At 43.1% G+C, this 20762-nt stretch overlaps 1 protein-coding gene across 1 annotated transcript; it reads right to left on the bottom strand.

Annotated features, from left to right (window-relative positions):
- Positions 1–256: 256 nt before the first annotated feature.
- ATSPO22 (Tetratricopeptide repeat (TPR)-like superfamily protein) lies at positions 257–3749 on the bottom strand. The gene is given in 5 exon segments (XM_087398203.1): positions 257–941; positions 1077–1682; positions 1819–1884; positions 1925–2159; positions 2395–3749. Coding segments are annotated over 5 exon segments (2901 nt in total). The 3' UTR covers positions 257–302.
- Positions 3750–20762: the final 17013 nt, after the last annotated feature.

The raw sequence follows: 20762 nt of genomic DNA on the forward strand, positions 1-20762 counted from the left end.
TAGTGCTATAGTGGAGGATTTGTGAATTTCCACTTGTAAATTTGACTAATTTGTGTGCCATTTATGGAGATCATCCTACAAAAATTGACTTTTAATATCCTAACTCCCTTTAAGAAGTTTTTTGCTTTCTGTATTACATCCAAAAGCATGAGCTTTATCATTATAAGGTTACAAAAGTTTGGCAAGTGACTGAGGGAAATGAATAGAAGAAATGAGAGTGTAAAACTTGTATTCAGAAAGTGAGCAGAGATGTGTGTGTGGAAGATAGCGCATACCTAGTAGACGCAGAGCAAGCGATGTATCTATTGTTCCATAGGTGCAGGATCATCATCCGCTTTAGCTTTCAAAACTGAGTCCAGGTTCTCCAACATTGCGGGTCTGTGCGACTCCATAAATGGTGCATGTTTCAGCAAATCTAAGGCAATGTTCATCCACTTCGCCGCCATTGCAAATCTCGAAAATCTCACATGCAGAGCTGCTCGATTCCAGGCTGTGGATACCAGCCATTGAATTTCTTCCTTCGGATACACGCCGTTGTTGAGGCCCAGGAGTATCTGTTCCGCCTGTTTGTACAGGCTTAGTGCCTTGAGCCCATCTCGGCTTACACAGTCTGCAAGAGCTATCAGTTTCCTTATGGTAGCAGCTACCAATGCGTAATCAGGCGATGCCGAGGCTAAGGTCATGTTCAATCCTGCGTGAAAAGCAGCCATCGCCACCTCCGCATTTTGGAAATCAGCCCCTTCGCAGGCGTTCCACGCCATGGTGAAGAAGAATTTGGGTTGAAACCCTGGCAAAGTGCCACAATGATATACGATTTCCAATTGCGCCTGGTGATCTTTGGTCTTGCCTTTCACTTCAAATGATAACAGGTTTAGGTATATGTCTGTGTTGCGGTCGGTATCTGCGGCAAAATGTGCTTTCGACCTCAGAGTTTCGTGTACCTGGAAAACAGAATGAGATTCGGGAAGATTTTAGGAACGAAGTCTTGATTCGTGCCTGATAGTTCAGAAAGCCTGTGCATTAGATAAACTACGATGAAATCGTGGCTGAGATGAAACGATGAAACGCTCAGCTACCTTGCGACACTTATCCAAATACTTTGCAGCCTCTCTGAGAATATGCGTCTCCTCTTCTTTGTGTGATTCCAGCATTGCAGCGACGGCCAGCAGCATGGATGTTCTTCTCATCCTGAGATTTTCTAGCGTATCGGGAAGACATTCATAAAAATCCGCGGCACACAGAAAGAATTCTCCACAAAGACCCCACTCTTGAGTCTTGGCTAAGCCTAAACCCTGATTCCATGAAGAGCCTGCAAACCACTGAGCTTCCTTCTCGCCCATGCTTCCAGAACCAAAAAACCGCTCAGATCCCATTTCGGCAAGGTGACTTCGTGCAAGCTTGAAGTATTTGATAGTGGCTGCCGGATCGTTTAAGTCTTGGCTCGAAAGTAATATGATGTTCCTCACGATCACAACTTCCTTTGTGCCACCTGCAAGCCTTGCAGACGAATACAGCTCTAGCAAACGTGACAACGCACCAATGGCCACTTTGATACTTTTGCACGATATGGCCTCGTGGGAGGCCAGTGTCAAAAAATCTGCTTCGAAATCGGGGCATTTGAACATCTTTTCTACTTGCCTGGCAGCACCATCTTCATCGTTCGTCTGCAGGCAAACTTTGAACTGGACAAACGAATTTACAAAGTGCGTTCGGGGGTGAGAGGAAAGCGATTTTGCACAGATTTAGCACTAGTCCGAAGGTAAGCCTGAACTGGCACGATCAGAAAAAGGGGTAATTTAGGTTTGGGAAAGGAGAAACCTTCAAAAAGGCGCAAGCGATGTTGAGTTCCAGCTGCCAGAGCAAGAATGGGATCATGAACGTCAGCTGAAAGGTCATGCAAAAGCTGTGAACACAGATACGCAGCAACAGATCAATGCTCTTTCAGAGTCCCGTAATGCAAACGCACCTTCTCTGCTTCATCTATGTAGTCAGAGGCCCGATCGTATTGACCGAGTGCCAGATGACAAATGCAGAGCACACGGAGGTTCTTGGCTCGACGTTGTGCAATGCTGGTCTGGTCGGAAGGAAGGTACATGAGTGCTGCTTCAAACAGGTGGATGCTGGCGGTGTACTCCTTAGCGTGAAAGAACTCCGATCCACTGCCGAACAGAGATTTTCCGTGGATAGATTCAAGCGATGTCAAAGCGCTTGTCAAACTATTCAGAAGGATCAAACTACTGAAAGAAGATATCTGTTCAGAACACAGATTCAGAACTAGGGATTACAGATGTTCGTCTATATTGTCCGAATTTGCTTATTCTGTCGCTGATGAGAAAGCAAGCCTGAATCGAAGGCTGTGATCGGGAAGACGCATGAAGGCAAGTCTTCGCGTACCTGTTCCATAGCAAGGCGTATAAGCATTCTTCCACCTTTGCGCAATGCTCGTCTCGCTGCTGCAAGGAGTCGCGTGATTTCATCGCAGCGACAATCTTCTCGTCTAGCGCAATGCTCAAGGCCGTTTCCACCCTCTTCTTTGAGTGCTGATCAAGGGGTTGCGTCAAGAGCTTCTCCTGCACGCGCAGGATGAGCTCCTTGCTGGACGGAAACCGCGAATTCGCGAGGAAGAAGGCTTTCTTCACTGCCTCCAGGCCGTGCTCATGCCCGGAGTTCTCGATCAGCACATCGATCGCCCCGGCAGACACTTCCACTGGCGTATTTCTGTGCGCTACCAAAATGTAGGCCTCCTTCTCGGCTTCCTCGAAGCGTTTCAAGCCAACGAAAGCCTTCAACGCCAGGAACTGCGTACTCGCATGCTCCGGACCTCCCTTCAGGATCCCGACACACTTCAATACGCTCTCGAAGTTGTCGTTCTGCAAATGGCCAGCCGCTAGATAGCGCAATATCCTGATCTTCAGGTCGTTCAAAGGTCCTTCTTCCTTAGTCCCCGCCTCCCTCCGCGCTCCTGCTTCATCCATTCTGTCCGACAATCCTTCCGAGCAGATCTCAAAAGCTTGCTCCATATAGTTGATCGACTCAGCATGCGATGGCTTATCAGATTTCGCAAGCAGCAATTTACCATAATGCAGGTATTCCTCAGCCAATCGCTCATGTTGTTCGGGTGGAGAGGAAGCCTGCAGCATGCTTCGTGCTCTGCCTAAGAGGCTACAAGCAAGGGCTTTCTGAGAAAGCTCCCACGCCGTTCTAGCTCTGGCCACATGCAAGTCAAACAAGAACTCCTCTTCCTCCTTTCTTTCAGCCTCGGAAACCTTTCCTAGCGGATGATCCCTAGCCTTGTTGCCGAGTTCTGTTGCCTTCTCGTAGCATATAGCTGCCATGCCATAATTTGCAATATTCTTGTGCCATATGGTGCCTGTTCTGTGGTAGAACATGGCCATCTTCAGCAAATTAGAGCGCACTGCTCCAATGCTTCCCGCGACCACCAGCAAGTCGCTTGCAAAGTGACGCAGCTTAGCGTGCTCTTCATCGATCTCTTGACCTGTGTTCAGCATCCCAACGCAAGTGTTCCAAATATCGTAGCTGAGCTTCCAAAGGCGAAATCTTTGATCCTCATTCAGTTGAGCGGGGAAGGAAGGCAAGAGGCTTCTCAGATTCTGCACTGTTTCAGGACTGATCATGGGAGCCGTCTGCTCGACTTCCAACACCAATTTTTCGAGTTTTTGAATCTGTGGACACTGAGTGCTGATGTCGCTGGCAGCAGAGTCGCCGCTGGAAACCTCGTAGATTTGCATCTTGTTGGATTCCAAGACCAGGAGGCTTGTTGGGATCAACGAGCTCTCGTCTCTAGTCCGTCTGATCAGAGAAAAACAGACAGGCAATCTGTATCGGATTGAAATGTTTTACTTCAATTAACAACATTAATCTGGAAGCAAATTCGATCAACGCTATCCGTTACAATTCAAATATCAGCAGCGTGTGCGCATCTTCTTCTGATCAAAAGAGAGATCAACAACAAGAATGGAGAGAAGACGATCGCTAGCTCCTCCATTATTCTTTCATCTTGTGCAATGTGCAGAAAGAAAGAGGAGAATTATCGTATTGAAGCGGCTTAATTTTCTGCATTTGGAGCTGCCCAAAAAGCCATCCATTTTAGGTTCTAAGGGAAATGGCATCGGGAGGATTTTCCTCAATAAATAAAAGCTAGCCACATTTTTTAAAGGAAATACCACAATCATTCCTTAAGGTGTGCACTCGAGCTTACAGACACACACAATTTTGATCAGCAAATGTATCTCACACACACACACATGCATACTTTCCCAACTGTGAATTATTCTTTTATGTACCTCTCATGAAATCTCCCCTTTATTCTCTTTTAAACCACCCTACACACACTAAGGCTCCCACTAATCCTCCCATACCTCCTTCAATCCCTTCTCAACCCATGCACTCATTCTCTCCTTACTCTCTCCTTACTCCACTTATGTCTTAAACTTTTTTTTAAAATTATCTAAGAATCCACATGGTTGTCTATATTCTTAGGTAAAGCGATAACAAGCCGAGAAAAATAGGCATTACTTGTCTACCCTAATGTAACAGTTATGATGTTCTTACACCTAGTTTGTTTGAATGGTGGCAAGTAAGTGAACCCTGACCTCGAAACCTGGACTGCTTGAGGATTCGACATCTTTTTTCAATATTGTGTTTGTCAAACTCAATATTATTAAAAATACTTAATTTTGGTAGAAAATTTTGCAAACTCTAGTTGTTGCATTTTTCAATTTAGATGTCTCAAAGATTGTTTCCTTATATATTCCCCTTTTTTTTCTTTTTATCCAATTGATGGAATTATTGTATGGCTCAATTATTGATGGGACTTTTTAATCTAAACACACACTTTGATTTTCCAACTAGCCTTTGGTCAGGCTAGTGCCATACATTTAATTCACATACATTGAATAATTCTTTAGCATGGATAATCCCTAGTCATTTTGTGATCCGCCTTATTTTTACTAACTTTTATATCTATTTTGCAGAAGTGGTTTATGCAATTACTATTGGCATTATTTTTTCATTTTGACACCTAAGCTCTCTCGACATCCTTACTCTCTACACCTCCTAGGTCAACGTTTGCTTGGGTGTACCCAATCACGAAACTATTTTCGAGGCCATTTTGGGGCGACGATGCGAGGTGAATATTTGAATTTTGCGTGGACTCGTACTCTCGCCAGTGAAAATTTTCTCGATGTCATGAAGGCGCACTGGCGTAATAATGAGACGTAATCTATTTGTTCACAACACCGCATAGCTCGACACATCGCATCTCTGCACTGCTTCATGTAGCACAGTCTCTGGCCTACATCGCTTGATCACTTATCATCGCGTAGCCTTTTGCTGCAGCTTTGCCTGTCACTGGGCAGGCACCCATGGAGATCATTAAAATTGAAGATTGGCTTGGAGAGACCACTACGCTGGTTCTTGTTGTAATAATTAGACGCAATCTATCATTCTGAACACCGTCGCAACGTAGTCTCTAGCCTGACCACTTGTCATCATGCAACCTTTTGCCGCTTCTTTGTCCGCAACTCATGCAAATCATAGGTTGGCTTAGAGAGATCACCGCACTAGTTTTTGTTATAATAATGAGACACAATCTATCATTCTGAGCATCGCCTCAGTGCAGTCTCTAGCCTGACCACCTGTCATTGCCTAGAATTCAAGGTTGTCTTGGAGACACCACCACGTTGGTTCTTGGAGTTATAGCTTCGTTACCTATTTTTACATATTACAGGAGGAGGTCTATGATGACTAGCGCATTGGCAAATAGAAGGAGATCTATGAAAGCTACTGTGCTAGTTCTTGGAGTTATATATTTGTGTACCAAGGAAAATGTATTTCGTTGTGTAACCAAGCAAAATGCAATTGACGATATAGCCCTTGAGGGTTCCCCTTTAGGAGCAAGGGCCATATTGACATGCCATTTCTGTCCAGTCGCATCCTAGATATTGTATAATGCACTTCGATATGGCCCTTGCCCCTAGAGGGGACCCCTCAAGGGCCATATCATCAATTGTAGTTTAATTATATTTTTCTAGATGTATCTCCATGCAACCACAATGGTGGGGTCGTTGGAGTTATTTTAGTGCTATTTTGGTCATAAACTAAGGAAATTGTAGTCCTTCTTTCCTAGTATTTAAGTCCTTGTAGAGCAGGGGTGAAAAAGAGCTAGAGGAGGGGTGTGGGGCAAAGTAGCAGAGCATGGGCAGATCACAGCAATGTAGTAAAATGCCAAATGCCATAGATCTTATATATATTATAAAGTGATTATGCATGCTAAAATGGTGGGTAAGCGGTAGCATGATGGAATCGTAGCCACGATAGACGTGGTTGATGAGAGCCACCACCACCGTGCAGTAATTCTCATTACCATGTCTAATCACTCATTACCATGCACTCTAGTTCTCTACTGAGCATGCAAACTGGTAATTTTTACTACACTCGTAGCGATCACGCATGCTAAAATGGTGGGTGAGCGATGGCACAGTGGAATCGTAGCCACGACAGACATGGCTGATGAGAGCCACCCCACCACTAGGTAGTAATTCTCATTACCATGTCTAATCATGCACTCTAATTCTCTACTAAGCATGTGAGCCCAGTGACCGGTAACTTTTACTGCACTCGTAGTGATCATGCATGCTAAAGTGTGGTGGTGATCATGCAAGCTAAAGCACGGTAGTGGGTGAGCGATGGCACAGTGAAATCATAGCCACGACAGACGTGGCTGATGACAACCACCACCATCGAGCAGTAATTCCCACAAAAGTAAATCATGAAGCCTAATCACATCTAATCCCTCATTACCATAATTTATTGCACTCATAGTAATCATGCATACAAGCCCGGTAGTGGTAACTGGAAGTTGAGTAATTGCGGGCCACTGCGGTGGCTGGTAATTAGCTGCCACCCGTCTTAGCTACCACCACAGACATGGGTGGGAATCTTACATGCCACCACCTCTAATCAATCATTACCATGCAAGTCAGTATTGCCGCCTTGAATTATTCAAAATTCAGGCCAACCACCATAATGGCTTTCACCTTGACAGTAGTCGGGCTACAACCACCGTGGTGGCTCTCACCTTAACAGTGTAGTTGGGCTACAAACCGCTATTCCATTCCCTAACTATTTCCTCTTCTATCCCTCTCGAACGTTTCGTTCTCCCTTGCAATCTCAAGCCTCCACTATTCCATTTCCTTCACTGCTTCATCTTCTATCCCTCTCGACCATTTCTTTCTCCCTTGCAATCGGATTGCAAATTCAAGCCTCGACTATTCCATTTCCTTCACTATATCATCTTCTATCCCTCTCCCTTGCACTCTTCCTGCACCTTCTATCCCCTCTTGTAATGGACCCTGCAGCTCCTCACACAATCTTTCCTCCCCCTCTATAGCACAGTGCAAGAGCCTCTCCTCCCCTGATCTTGAAATCGTAGCTCCTCTCTCACTCCTCAAAAGCCCAATTCAGATGCTCTCCAAAACTTCACTAGGATGGTGCAGGAGGTAAACGTGAAGGAGGGGCAACTAGTCTGTTAAGGTTAGAAGATTACCATCAATGAAAGCATGATTGAAAATGCTCTAGGAATTTTGGGAGGTAGTTTGCAAGCACACTTTTTCAAGAAGAAGTGGAAGAGACAGGATATTCTACACGTATATCCCAATGCTCAAATTAGTAAAGATGGTGGAGTCAAGATTTCAAGCTTGCCAACAGACCTCCAAGATGTGATGAAGAAGACCATTCACTTCTTTCCTGATACGAGAGGAACCTGCAAGTTCTGGCAAGTTCAAGCAGTAGTAGCCCAACTGAAAGGACGTGATGTATCTTTCTCGAGGGCGATCTCCAAGAGCGTGTTAGCTGACCTGACGAATTGCATAGATGGCAAATCCCAATTATCATCTCAGTTTGCTAGAGTTGCAATGCACTCGATGGCATCTACCCTCAAAGGGATTTTTGAGCAATATGAGAAGCAGATGTCTCAGAAGGTGACTTTTCTCTACAAGAGAAAGCCACCGATGCAGCAAAGGCAGCGCAACTTGAGAAAAGTCTCAGGGAAGGTGTAGAAGCCAAGGTAGAGGAGGCATAAGCGAGGGCCTTGCAGGCACAAGAGCAAGCTAAGGCCGCTATAAAATTGGTCGACATGGAAAGGCATAGATGAGAAGAAGCAGAGAAGCTCATGAAGGATCTCTGAGATAGGCTTGAAGAAGTGAGAAATGATGGGACATGGCAGACAAGGAGCTAGAAAAGATGCGAAAGAACCTTGAAGATCAGAGAGTCGAAAAGGAGGGTCTTTACAAATGGCTCTACAACATGCAGAACACATTGAACATTGAAAAAGACCAGATGATGGAGGAGCTAAAAAGGGAGAATGCATAAATCAGAAAGTTGATGCAGGAACTACGAGAGAGCTTCAAGGCTAGGAAGGATGGGATAGAGAGCACCCGGGGTGGAGAAGACAACAAGCAGCTCCCCAGGCTACGAAGGATGCAGAGAGTAGCCACAGTGGAGCAAGTTCCAACCACCATGGTGGAGCAAGTTCAAGCCACAGCGGTGGAGCAATTTGCAGTAGCCACGGTGAGGGTTATTTTTTCAAAACATTGTTGGAAGTCCAAAGAGCAAGCTACAAGACCCTGCAAGAAGATCAGGATAGATTTTTGCACGAGCTTGCCATGGCTTTCAACAATTATGAAAAGTAGTCCGTTGTCCTGTGAGATTTCCAAACTAGAGTGGAAGTCTTGGAAACTGCCCATGAAGATGTTTTTTAGCAATTTGCACAGCTTCAATAGATGCTGAGGTATTCAGATGAAGCTATTAGACAGAGTGAGCAAAAAGTGGAGGAGATGAAAGAGAACATCCACAGCCTTAGGATGAGGGAGGAAGGAATCAAGAAGCAACTTCATCATGTACAGAGCAAGACTGTGGTATGACGGTCACAAAAGTTAAATCGGATGCCTATCTTGCTATGCAGCAGGGTCCGAAATGCATGGTCTGCCATACCTTCGTCATAGATGACTGTTGTATCCGATGGCCTGCATGCTACCACCCTATGCACGTTTTTTGCTTTGGAGTGTTTGTGCATACAAAATCTAGCTATATAGAGAATGCCATTTGCCATTGCCCAGGTCATGGACAGATCAAATGTGCTTGCCTGCTATAACTATCTACGATAAGAAATTAGATGATATAGCTCAATTTGCCATTTGGGCAAAAGATCTTAAAGACAAGGAGCTCAAATTGAAGAAGGCCAAGACCTGACTACGAGGAAAAGAAGCCTGAAGGGAGGAACCGGCCCCCTTCAGGAAAGGAGCAAGAAGGGTCGAGCTTACAACCAGGAAGCTCAAATCAAGGAAAGAGGAAGCGGCATGAAGGGAAGGGTCGGGCCCCTGCAGGAAGGAACTAGCCCCATTCTGGAAAGGAGCAAGGAGGGCCGAGCCTGCAATCATCGAGGTCAACAAGCAGTCCTTGAAATGTAATATGAAGTAAAGGAGTGTTTGAGATTGTAATCTATGTAATCTGTGTGTAATCTATTGAATTGTTAATCTTCTCCAGAGTTTACTTGGGCAATGTTTTCTCAGCTATGTGACTAGATAGTGTCCTTTGATCCATGCCAGTGTGGTGATAATAATGAGATGAAAGATTTCAATTTGACAAGTAATGTGAGATGAAAGATTTCAATTAGATCACTAATGTGAGACTGAAAGATTTCGATTAGTGAACTAATGTGAGACGAAAGATTTCGATCAGACAACCAATGTGAGACGAAAGATTTCGATTCGACAACTAATGTGAGACAAAAGATTTAGATTAGACAACTAACATGAGACTGAAGAATGAGAAGGTCGGGCTCAATGAACTCTCTCCCTATTTAAGTGCAGTGCAGATACAACTAAGAGCCCATTACGAAATCTAGCCCCAAAACTCTGTACACCGATCCAAACTCTGTACACTGATCCACCCACTATGAATCTATGGCATACCCAAAAGACTTTGGAATGCTTTTGTTCTATCTCAAAACGATGTTGGATGAAATCCTCATGAAAACAAACTTGGAGAAGAAGGAGAAAAATTTGGTGGTGGGTGTATAACTTAGAGTCCGCATAGATGGTGAATATTAATTTCCCTGGCTCTTGTTGTCAAGCTCATGATGTAGGTTTCTTTTGGCAGGACATGATAGAGGTGCGAAGATGTATAGACTGCAAAGACCAAGATGAAGAGGACCCCTAGCGAAAGGAGGAGTTAATATGGGCATATAAGTCGGCAGAGTCAAGCAACCAGTGTGTAATCCGAGTGTGTGAAGAGGTTTGCCATTGTGCAGCAGACGGGCCTCAAGAACTGAGAGATGCTTGCTATAGAGAGGTTGATAAGATAGTTGGGAGTCTAGAATTTCCTTGAAAAAGCAAAATGTCGTCGTGTTTTGAAATAATAAAAATTTTGTGGAGACATTTCTTGAACTTGTGGATATTCTCATGGTGCTTGTAATACTTGATTTTGTATCGACCTACTTCCATGTTAGTACTTAAATGTTTTAAGTAGCCCGGTGGTTCAAATATGATGGTTAACTATAACTAGTCTAAAGGGCACTAGCACTGTGCAACAAATTTTAGGATAGCATGGCAGTAGTGTAGGGATAGCATGGTAGTAGTGTAGGATTAGTGCAGAATAAGTTATCGCCAGTGCAGTGGTTGGTTGCACTAGAATATGAACAGCCACCAACGTGGTGGTTTGTCTCTATTATTACAAGATGAATGCATTCGTTATGGGAAAGCAACATGGTGGTTGTTGGGATATACTAAAAGCAAGCATGGGATGAAATCTGACGGTTAACAAAATGATAAACAGTCTAAACTTGGGCACTTTGTTTTAGTATAGCACTATGCAACAAATTTTAGGATAGCATGGCAGTAGTGTAGGGATAGCATGGTAGTAGTACAGGATAAGTTATTGCTAGCGCGGTGGTTGGTTTGCACTAGGATATGAACAACCACCACCAGCATGGTGGTTCGCTTCTATTATTACAAGATGAATGGATTTGTAGGATGTGTGGATTTGTTATGGGAAACTAGCGCAGTGGTTGTTGGGATATACTAAAAACAAGCATAGGTTTTACCGTTTGGGATTTACAAAAACAATTTAAGAAAACCAGCACGGTGGTTATTTGGGATATACTAAAAATAGTAGTCTCAATACAAATTCCATTTTGTAGGACAAGTGGACATATTGTTTCCCTAGAATGAGACCATACATTTTCTTAGTACTATCTCAGTCGTCCTCGTCCACCACTCCAAGACACCCCAAGATGTGCTCATGCATGTCTAAATCCAATTTGAAGACACTCTTGCCCTTCTTTCGTTGTAGGTTGCATCTGGAACTTAATACATGTTTGTGGATTCTTATGTAGCAGTTCATAATTGTGGCCTCTCTTGGATGTTTTTTTGTAGCAAAAAGCCCCGACTACTACATCCCACTTCTCATAGATTGTTCCCCAATCATCCTTAAATGTTTTCTCAAACTTGTACTTAGGTTTTGTGCACTGCAACATAAAGTATGGGTCATCTTTCTCGTTCTCCCCAGAATCTCCCCCTCAGTCAGTGAGGTCATCGAAACTCTCCCCAAACTGTGGCGAGTCATTTGTCTCTCCATTGTTTGTCTTTCCATCTAACCATAGAGGGAAAACTTGAACTCGTTCCCATGTCTTCTCACAGTTGCAATGTTCTCACAATCATCATGATCCCCTATGATGCATGCACTGCAGAAACAAGAAAGTTTTCTCATTCTAATCAGTTGGTTGTTTGAAAAGCTCCATATGTTGTGCAGACCACAAACTCCTTTAGTTTTCTCGCAATCGTGCCAACTTCTCCCTTGCACTTCATCCACTTTCACTTCATGGAACACTCTACATACTACAGTATTCTTAATGCTTTGTTTACTGTATGTTGAATGCGGGCTTATGGAGAGGTTGGTTGTAAGCCATGTTACAGCATCACGTGCATCATTGAGTTTTTCTTGAGGGCATGCTAGTTGGTGTTTAAACAGAGCTTGCTTAATAACAACACCACATCCATCATGTTCACCCTTGCCATGGCTAGACCCAAAGAATTTCCACATCATATCAAGACCGGTCAGGGATTTGAACCTTGAGATGAAGTAGAATCCATGTGCTGATTTAAATTGAGAGGCAGCACCATTTGACCACACCCAATGTTGTTTTATATTTTTTGCATGGGGATTGTCCTTTTTCAGCCATTCCCAATGCAGTAGAAAAGCATGCTGCACAAATAGGGTGTCATGTTCCCTATCATCTGAAATGTAGAAATGGTAAGTGCATTGCACTAACATGGACTCCTGTGAGTCAGCAAGAAGATTGGCATTAGGCATGGAAGAATTAAGCAAATGACTGTATGTGATATGCACAAGAATTATTATCTACTTGTTGTACCAGTGAGCACTTTGTATCTCTTGTACTTGAAAAGAAATTTTTTTGCAAAATCTATGACAGAAACAAGTGTCATAGGAAAAATTGGCAAGGCACATCCTGAACTACTTATCCTGCTAGCTGGCTCATGAAATTGTGAAGCGCATATTTTGGGATAAATTGAACCACGTGACCTATAAGCTCCCTTGGCTGGGTGCTCTTATATGAAAGTAGCCATCTCTTTTTATTGGATCCTTCAACATTGACATTTTCAAATCTCCTCCATTTTAGAGCAACATGGTTGTCTTACCTCATTTCATTTGGACAAACATTGAATGTCTTTTTCTTCAGCTTTAAGCTGCAATGCTTGCATGTGTTGCGAATGCATTTAATCTTGTGCCACTCACGGTCTCCCTTTGGACAAACCACTGGCTCCCACAGAGACCTCAGGCTACAAAACCTGCCCTCCCTTGTAACACATGATGAGGATCTAGGTGGCCTAAAGACTGTGCATTCATTGGGGAGGCATGGGCATCGATCCCCATGGAGCAATGCTCCAACACGACCAGATCTCAGGTCATTCATAGTTTGTCGGGCCAAGTCAAATTCTATGTGTGTTTTGCAACAACAAACATTCCTGTCTTTGAGTTTCCTAATGTACCAAGGCTTACAATGCTCAAAGCTCCTTTGCCCAATTGAAATGTCTGGATTTTGATCCACAAACTTGAGATACAACTCCGTCTGCTGACCCAACATGCGGGAACAACAGAACAATGAGCCCCCTTTTTGCTACTACTAAAAGAATACAAAACACAGTCTAATTAAAGTATATAATGAAGAAAAATAATTTTCAACCACCACGTTGGTTTAGGACAGTCACAATTTCAATCACCAGGCTGGTTTAGGAGAGCCAACCACTAGGCTGGTTTAGGACATGTTTAGGATAGTCACAATTTCAACCATCAGGATGGTTTAGGACATTGTCATAGTTTCAACCACCGGGATGGTTTAGCTTGACAGCGGTCTCAACTTCACATATTAGACAATAACAAGTATATTGCTTTTTATTTTTGAATTTCACAATTAGAAAATGACAATATATTGCTTTTCATTTCTGAATTCCACAATTTAATAGTGGTATATGACCCGAATAGCAGGAAATTAAATTTAATGAATTTAAGTACTAAGAAACACAATAATTTCAACCACCGAGCTGGTCAATAACTAATGTCTATTCAACCATGCTGGTTTAGGACAATCACATAATTGGTGATTGAGTTGAAGCAGCCACAGTTGCATGATGTTCCAACCATCGGGCTGGTTTAGTAAAATAATAATATATTGCAAAATGCTTAACGATGCCACTGGGTTGGACAACAACTAATGTCTGTTCAACCACACTGGTTCTGGACAATGACATGACTGGCGATTGAGCTGAACTAGCCTACGGTTGCATGATGTTCCAACCACTGGGCTGGTTTAGGACAATCACATTTAGTCCAAGCCTAGTTTAAGAAATAAAACAAGTAAACTATCCCAAAGCTCAATCACAAACAACCACCAGGCTGGTTTAGGTACCACTGACCTGAGTTGTATCTAGCATGTGTATGATGTGCTCCTCAAACACCTTGCATCCCGTCTGCTTCTTACAGATGTCCTTTTTATTTGGAGAAACTCTCATATTTTCGTGCTAAAACATCGTCACTGTAGCAATGACTTTTCCACTTAGGCTGTCTCTCCTTTTCTTGCATTTTGTTGAAGCCCACAGACTTCTTGAATTGAGATGATCGTGCATTGCTTCTACTCTACGTTCAATCGCTGGAGCCATGTTGGTCCTTCTGATTGACAACATCTTCGACATTGTGCACCCAAGCAATTTCTCCTTTGTTTCAGGGAACACCAACATAGCTAATGTCGCCCTCTTTGTAGCTAGTTGATCTAAGCTGTGCACCCCTTTCACTTTCTATAGGCTATTTTTCAAGTTAGAGAGCATCGCCTCTTGGGCGTGCATCTCCCGAAGTGTTGGTAGGGTTGTTACTCTATGAACTTTAGGGTGGAGGCTAAAGCTTGTGAAGACTCGAGACTGGTAATCAACTAAATGGCCTGATGTTGCTACCTCGAATTCTCCCACCAATCGTGACACCACAACTCGTGCTCTTCGCTCTGATGGCAATGATCGAATGTGTGCATTTGCAACCGCTTCTTGCTGATGCTGCTCTGCAAGGAGTCTTATTTCTTCTCGTTGTTTCTCCCTTCGCAGATGTTGCAAAAGTGTCTTTCGTTACTGATTCGATACCGTGCCAATGCTTTCCTCAACCTGCACTCTGTTCCTTATGCCTTGACCTGGCTTTTTGGCTTTCCTATCTCGCAACCTCTGTCTGCTTCTCTTGCAAGCCATGGTGACTACGATCAGTCAGAATAGACCCAGAGAAGCTAGCTAGTGAGGCAAGCAAAGAATAGAAGACAACTTACCCAAAAGAAGACAATGGCAAACCAAAGTCTACGCAAGGTCACGTCGAGGTTGTAGGGCATTTACAGGATGGGGGCAGGTTGCAGATACTTAATCTTCCAAGATTTGATGGGAGGGAGGTGCGGGGCAAGTTGCGGGTACTTAATCTTCCAAGATTTGATGGGAGGGAGGTGTGAAAATTTGAAATTCGTGGGAGTAGCGAAATTTCAGCGTCGGTTTTCCCCCCTCTAGCAATACATGTCAGTAGACTTGGATATCCCAAACAAGTGCAATGTGGCCTAAAATGCTTCAAAACACAAATAGGCCAAAGGGCATGCTAACGGGTTTGATGTTGTGTATTATTAAATGCAATGACCTTTGGCATGCTTATGAGCCATATAGCAAGCAAGTTCATGGAAAAAGAAACAATTCAAAATTGTAAATAGTGTTGGATTTATTAAAATATCTTTGCATATGCACAAATTACACTTTTTCAACTTCTTCCAATTTCGGGTGAATCTAGATACCAATACCAACAACTATCAATGCTTTAAGACCACCATGCACTAGTCCCAATAGTTTGGATTTCAAAATATCAAACGGTTTTGGTTTTCAACAAATCAAAAGAAAGTTATGGAGCGTGCCCTCAAATGGGTATGCATTACTTTAGCACAACATTGGAGGCCCATTAACCCATGCATAATGATCTCATTTAGGTGTGTCCTTGGGTTGAGGAGAAGCTCATGTAGTGTACTTAGAATGATTACTTGGTTGCATGTATGTATAGAACAAAATTTTGATGTGTTTGAATAAATTGCTATATCTTCAAGATGCATGATTCACATGTAACATAGCACTTGTAATGCTTTAACAATCTCGTTCCAAATCCTCATTCCAAAATTTTTTGCTCTCATGTTCAGAATGTGTACTACAACTTGAAGACAAAGTTTACCGAATTCTGTTGAGCAATACATAAGTTATGGGTCATGCAAGATACCCATATATAGAAAAGTCCCTGAACCTCACCAAAAATGGCTACACCTAAGCAAACAATGACCCCCCTTGCTTCTCTCACTGGCTGTGATCTCTACCTTATAAGCTCAGGCCCTGGACGTGACGCGCTACACTTCAATCCAATACTTTGTCATGGTGACCTCTTAGGTAAGTGGACCCTGACCTTGGAGCCTGGACTACCTGATGGATTTGACATTTTTGTAAGTGGACCGTGACCTCGAAACCTGGACTGCCTGAGGGTTCGACATCTTTTTCAATATTATGTTTGTCAAACTAAATATTATTAAAAAATTCTTAATTTTGATCAAAATTTTTGCAAACTCTAGTTGCATTTTTCAACTTAGATGTCTCAAACATTGTATGGCTCAATTATTGATGGAATGTATGTCTTAAACATTGTATGTCTCAAACATTGTATGTCTCAATTATTTTTCAACTTAGATGTCTCAAACATTGTATGTCTCAAACATTATATGGCTCAATTATTGTATGGCTCAATTTTTGCAAACTCTAGTTGCATTTTTCGACTTAGATGGAATTAATTGTATGGCTCAATTATTGATGAGAATTTTTAATCTAAACACACACACACACAACAATTTTGATAGTAAATGTAATTATGTATCTCACACACAGACACTTATTTCTTTACGCAAACACACACGTGCGCATGCCCCCCCCCCACACACACACACATGTATACTTTCCCAACTATGAATTATTCTTTTATGTACCCCTCATGAAATATCCCCTTTACACTCTCTTTTTAACCACCCCACACACCAAACATTCTAATCCTCCCATATCTCTAATCCTGTCTCATCCCATGCACTCATTCGCTCCTTACTCCACTTGCAACTTAAACTTTTTTTAATTATCTAAGAATCCATATGGTTGTCTATAGTCCTAGGTAAAGCGATAGCAAGCTGGGAAAAATAAGTATTACTTGTCTACCCAAATGTAACTATTATGTTCTTACACCTAGTTTGTTTGGATGGTGACAGGTAAGTGGACCCTGACCTCGAAACCTAGACAGCCTGAGGATTTGAAATCTTTTTTCAATATTGTGTTTGCCAAACTCACTATTATTAAAAATACTTAATTTTGGTGGAAAATTTTGCAAACTCTAGTTGTTACATTTTTCAACTTAGATGTCTCAAACATTTTTTCCTTATATATTCTCCTTTTTTAACTTTTTATCCAATTGATGGAATTATTGTATGGCTTAATTATTGATGGGACTTTTTAATCTACACACACACACACACACACACATTTTTCCCTCTTTCCTTTGAATTATTGAACATCCTAATTGTGTATGTAAATTTAAGTAACCAAAATAATGTGAAAGAGGTGAGAGCTTTATTTTTTATTTTTTGCAAAAGATTGTTGAAATTTATATTAAAAGGAGAAAAGCATAAGAAAATAAAAGTAGAACTACGATTTTCTAGTTAGCATCTCATAGAATCTTGCATGATACCTCTTGCAAATCCATCTATGTCTATGATCATTCTGTCAGCCTAATCCCACATCTTGGATCTAAACTTGATGCTACAACATGGCCTGCATGGTCTTGCTCACAGTGCAGGTCCTCCTCCATGATCAAAGTGCAATCAATTGCACAAATAGGATGGAGGATGTAGGATTTGGAACTAAGTTTGCCATATGTCTGTAAAATGATAGAAACAAGGAGTCCCCCATGCATGTAAACACATGCACAATTGTGCACACGCATGCACACACACATATGCACACGTGTAAACATAGACATGCACATGCATAGAGACACATGTATAGCAACACCACGTGCACACATACATAGAGAAGCACTCACTCACGTATGTCCAAATAATGAACACACACATGTTAAATACATTTTCCATTTTTTAGCACTTATCCCCCTTCCCAATCGATTTAGTATTCTTTCTCCCATTGGATGATGGCTTTGCACCAGACATGATGAATTTCTTGTATCCAATAGCATAGAAAAGTAAGCTTGAAACCCATGGTTACTACTTGAGTCATTCAAAAGTCTACTAAATCATGATGCATAACACATTAATCTTCCAAGCATTTTAGAGGAATAAAGGTCGCAATAACTTTTTTCTTCCTCTATTTTCTAAGTAGCACCACAATGAGATTGATACTAAATTTTTGGCACAATCTCAACACTCTCGACTTACAAATTGATGTTTAGAGATGGAGGGCTCTTGAAACTTGAAATTTTATTAGCACTGCCTTCCAGATAGCGCTATCGTTACACTTTTCTTAAAAAAGTAGCCCACACTATTTTTTGCCACGTAGCCCCATTCTATTTTGGTTCTTTCTCTTTCACTCACTCACTCCCTATACACGGGCTTCCATCACAGGTGTTGCAAATTAATCATTCATTCATCTTGACAATTGTTTTCCTTTTGACAGAACCAATTGAAGGGAGTGCTCACGAGTACTTGTACTCACTTGTTTTGAAAACATTTTAAGATCCCACCTTGAGACCCAGTGGGGTGGGTCTCTAACTTGTCTCTAAATTTTCGTAGACGGGTCATGCTACTCCTTCTCTTCTCTTATATTCCTTATGGGGACTAATCGTGTACGTGAGAGGAGGGAGGCTCACGGGAGGTCCGGTGGAGGAATTGTAGAGGTTCGGAAGGAGTGGAGGAGTGGAGGCATCTGCACTGTTGGAGGAAAAAGAGGTTGCATCATGTAGGTTCGGAGGAGAGGCTCCAGGGGAGAGAGCATCTACGATGAGGCTCGGGGATAGAAGGAGAGGTTCTGGTGAGTGGAGGGAGAGCGGCCACATGGCCAGAGGTAGGGAGGCAGAAGGGGGCAGTGGTAATTGAGGAGCTACGAGCAGAGGGAGTGCCACATGGTGCTTTGGGCAGACAGAGTGCCACATGGCAATAGACGATAGTAGCGGGTAGAAGGAAGTCGTGGGGGCGCAAGCCGCGAGCTATAGAGTGCCACATGGCATGCCTCGCAAAGTGCCACACGAAAGGGGCCAAAAACAGTCGTCCGAGACAAGGCGGGAGAAGGCACGAGACTGGAGTCGTCAAAGAGCTGCATGTCGCAGAGTGCCAATTGGCATAGATAGCCATGTGATCGCAATGGGGCATGACATGGCGTGTGGACGTACATGGGAACAAACAGCCAATGCACATGCTGAGGTGGCGTGTCACGCGACGTGATGGCAGTTTGAACTAGCACACTGCATACAGTAGAGCTGGACTCTAGCTGTGAAGAACCAGAGACAGAGGTGAGGTGGCAGATCCCGAGCAGAGACAGAGCTAACAAATGCTGACTGTGCGTAGAAAGTGGCTACAGTGCAGACGGGGGCAGAGCGCAGACCGGTAGAGTGCAGACAGAGTATGTGGTAGATGGGGCTGAGTGCCGAGGGGGGCACGTGGTGAAGGCACACATCTAGGGCACGCGTGGATTGTGACACCATGACACATGGCAAAGGCGCAGATTGTGACACATGGCGGAGGCGCAGCGGGAGGCAAGAGGAGAGGCTAAATATGTTAGAGAGAGAGGAGGAAGAAAGAGAGAGATATAATATTATATTATATATGGCATATATGTTTTATATATGTTAAATTATATATATATATATATATTATATAGAGAGAGAGACAAAGAGGGAGAGAGAGACAGAGAGACAGAGAGAGGGGGGGAAGGGAGAGATAAAAGATAAGAGAGAGAGAGAGAGGGGGGGGGAGAAGTAGACGGAGGGGGGGGAAGAGAGAGAGGGAGGGAGGGAGAGAGGGAGAGGGGGGGGAGAGAGAGAGAGAGAGAGAGGGACGGAGAGAGGGACGGAGAGAGAGGGAGGGAGAGCAGGAGAGAGAGAGAGAGAGAGAGAGAGAGTGAATGAGTGAGAGAGAGAGAGAGAGAGAGAGAGAGAGACGGGGGGAGGAGAAGTAGAGAGAGAGGGGGGAGAGAGAAGTAGAGAGAGAGAGAGAGAAGGGGGGCAGAGAGAGAAAGAGAAGTAGCGAAAGAGAAAGTGAAAGAGTGAAGTAGAGAGAGAGAGAGAGAGAGAGAGAAAGAGAAGGGGGCAGAGAGAGAAAGAGAAGTAGCGAAAGAGAAAGTGAAAGAGTGAAGTAGAGAGAGAGAGAGAGAGAGAGAGAGAGAGAGAGAGAGAGAGAAGGGGGGGCAGAGAGAGAAAGAGAAGTAGCGAAAGAGAAAGTGAAAGAGTGAAGTAGAGAGAGAGAGAGAGAGAGAGAGAGAGAGAGGGAGGGAGGGAGGGAGGCAGGGAGGGAGGGGGGGGTAAAGAGAGAAAGAGGAGTAGGGAAAGAGAAAGAGAAAGAGTGAAGGGGGGAGAGAGAGAGAGAGAGAGAGAGAGAGAGAGAGAGAGAGAGAGAGAGGGAGGGAGGGAGGGAGGGAGGCAAGGGGGTGGCAGAGAGAGAAAGAGGAGTAGCGAAAGAGAAAGAAAAAGAGTGAAGGAGAGAGAGAGAGAGAGAGAGAGAGAGAGAGGGAGAGGGAGAGAGAGAGAGAGAGAGAGAGAGAGAGAGAGAGAGGGAGAGAGGGAGAGAGAGAGAGAGATTATAAATTATATATTTATTTATACGAGCAAAAATATGTAGATTTATATATTAATATATATTTTAAAATCAATTTATAAATATATATCTATTACATATATAGACATAAACAACTATATATACATATATATTTATATATTTTACACATTTATATGCATATATTTAATATTTATATATTTATATTTATTTGGAGAGAGAGAGAGAGAGAGAGAGAGAGAGAGAGAGAGAGAGAGAGAGATTCACCGAAGAAGTGTTTAAGAGCCGGGCTGCTAACATGGGAAAAACTGTGGCTAGGTTACATAGCACAATCTCAACAAACTAGACACATGAGCAGGGA

This window comes from Dipteris shenzhenensis, chromosome 2, assembly GCF_047967505.1.
Source record: "Dipteris shenzhenensis isolate YYH24624 ecotype China chromosome 2, Dip_SZ_1.0, whole genome shotgun sequence".
Taxonomy (NCBI): Eukaryota; Viridiplantae; Streptophyta; class Polypodiopsida; order Gleicheniales; family Dipteridaceae; genus Dipteris; species Dipteris shenzhenensis.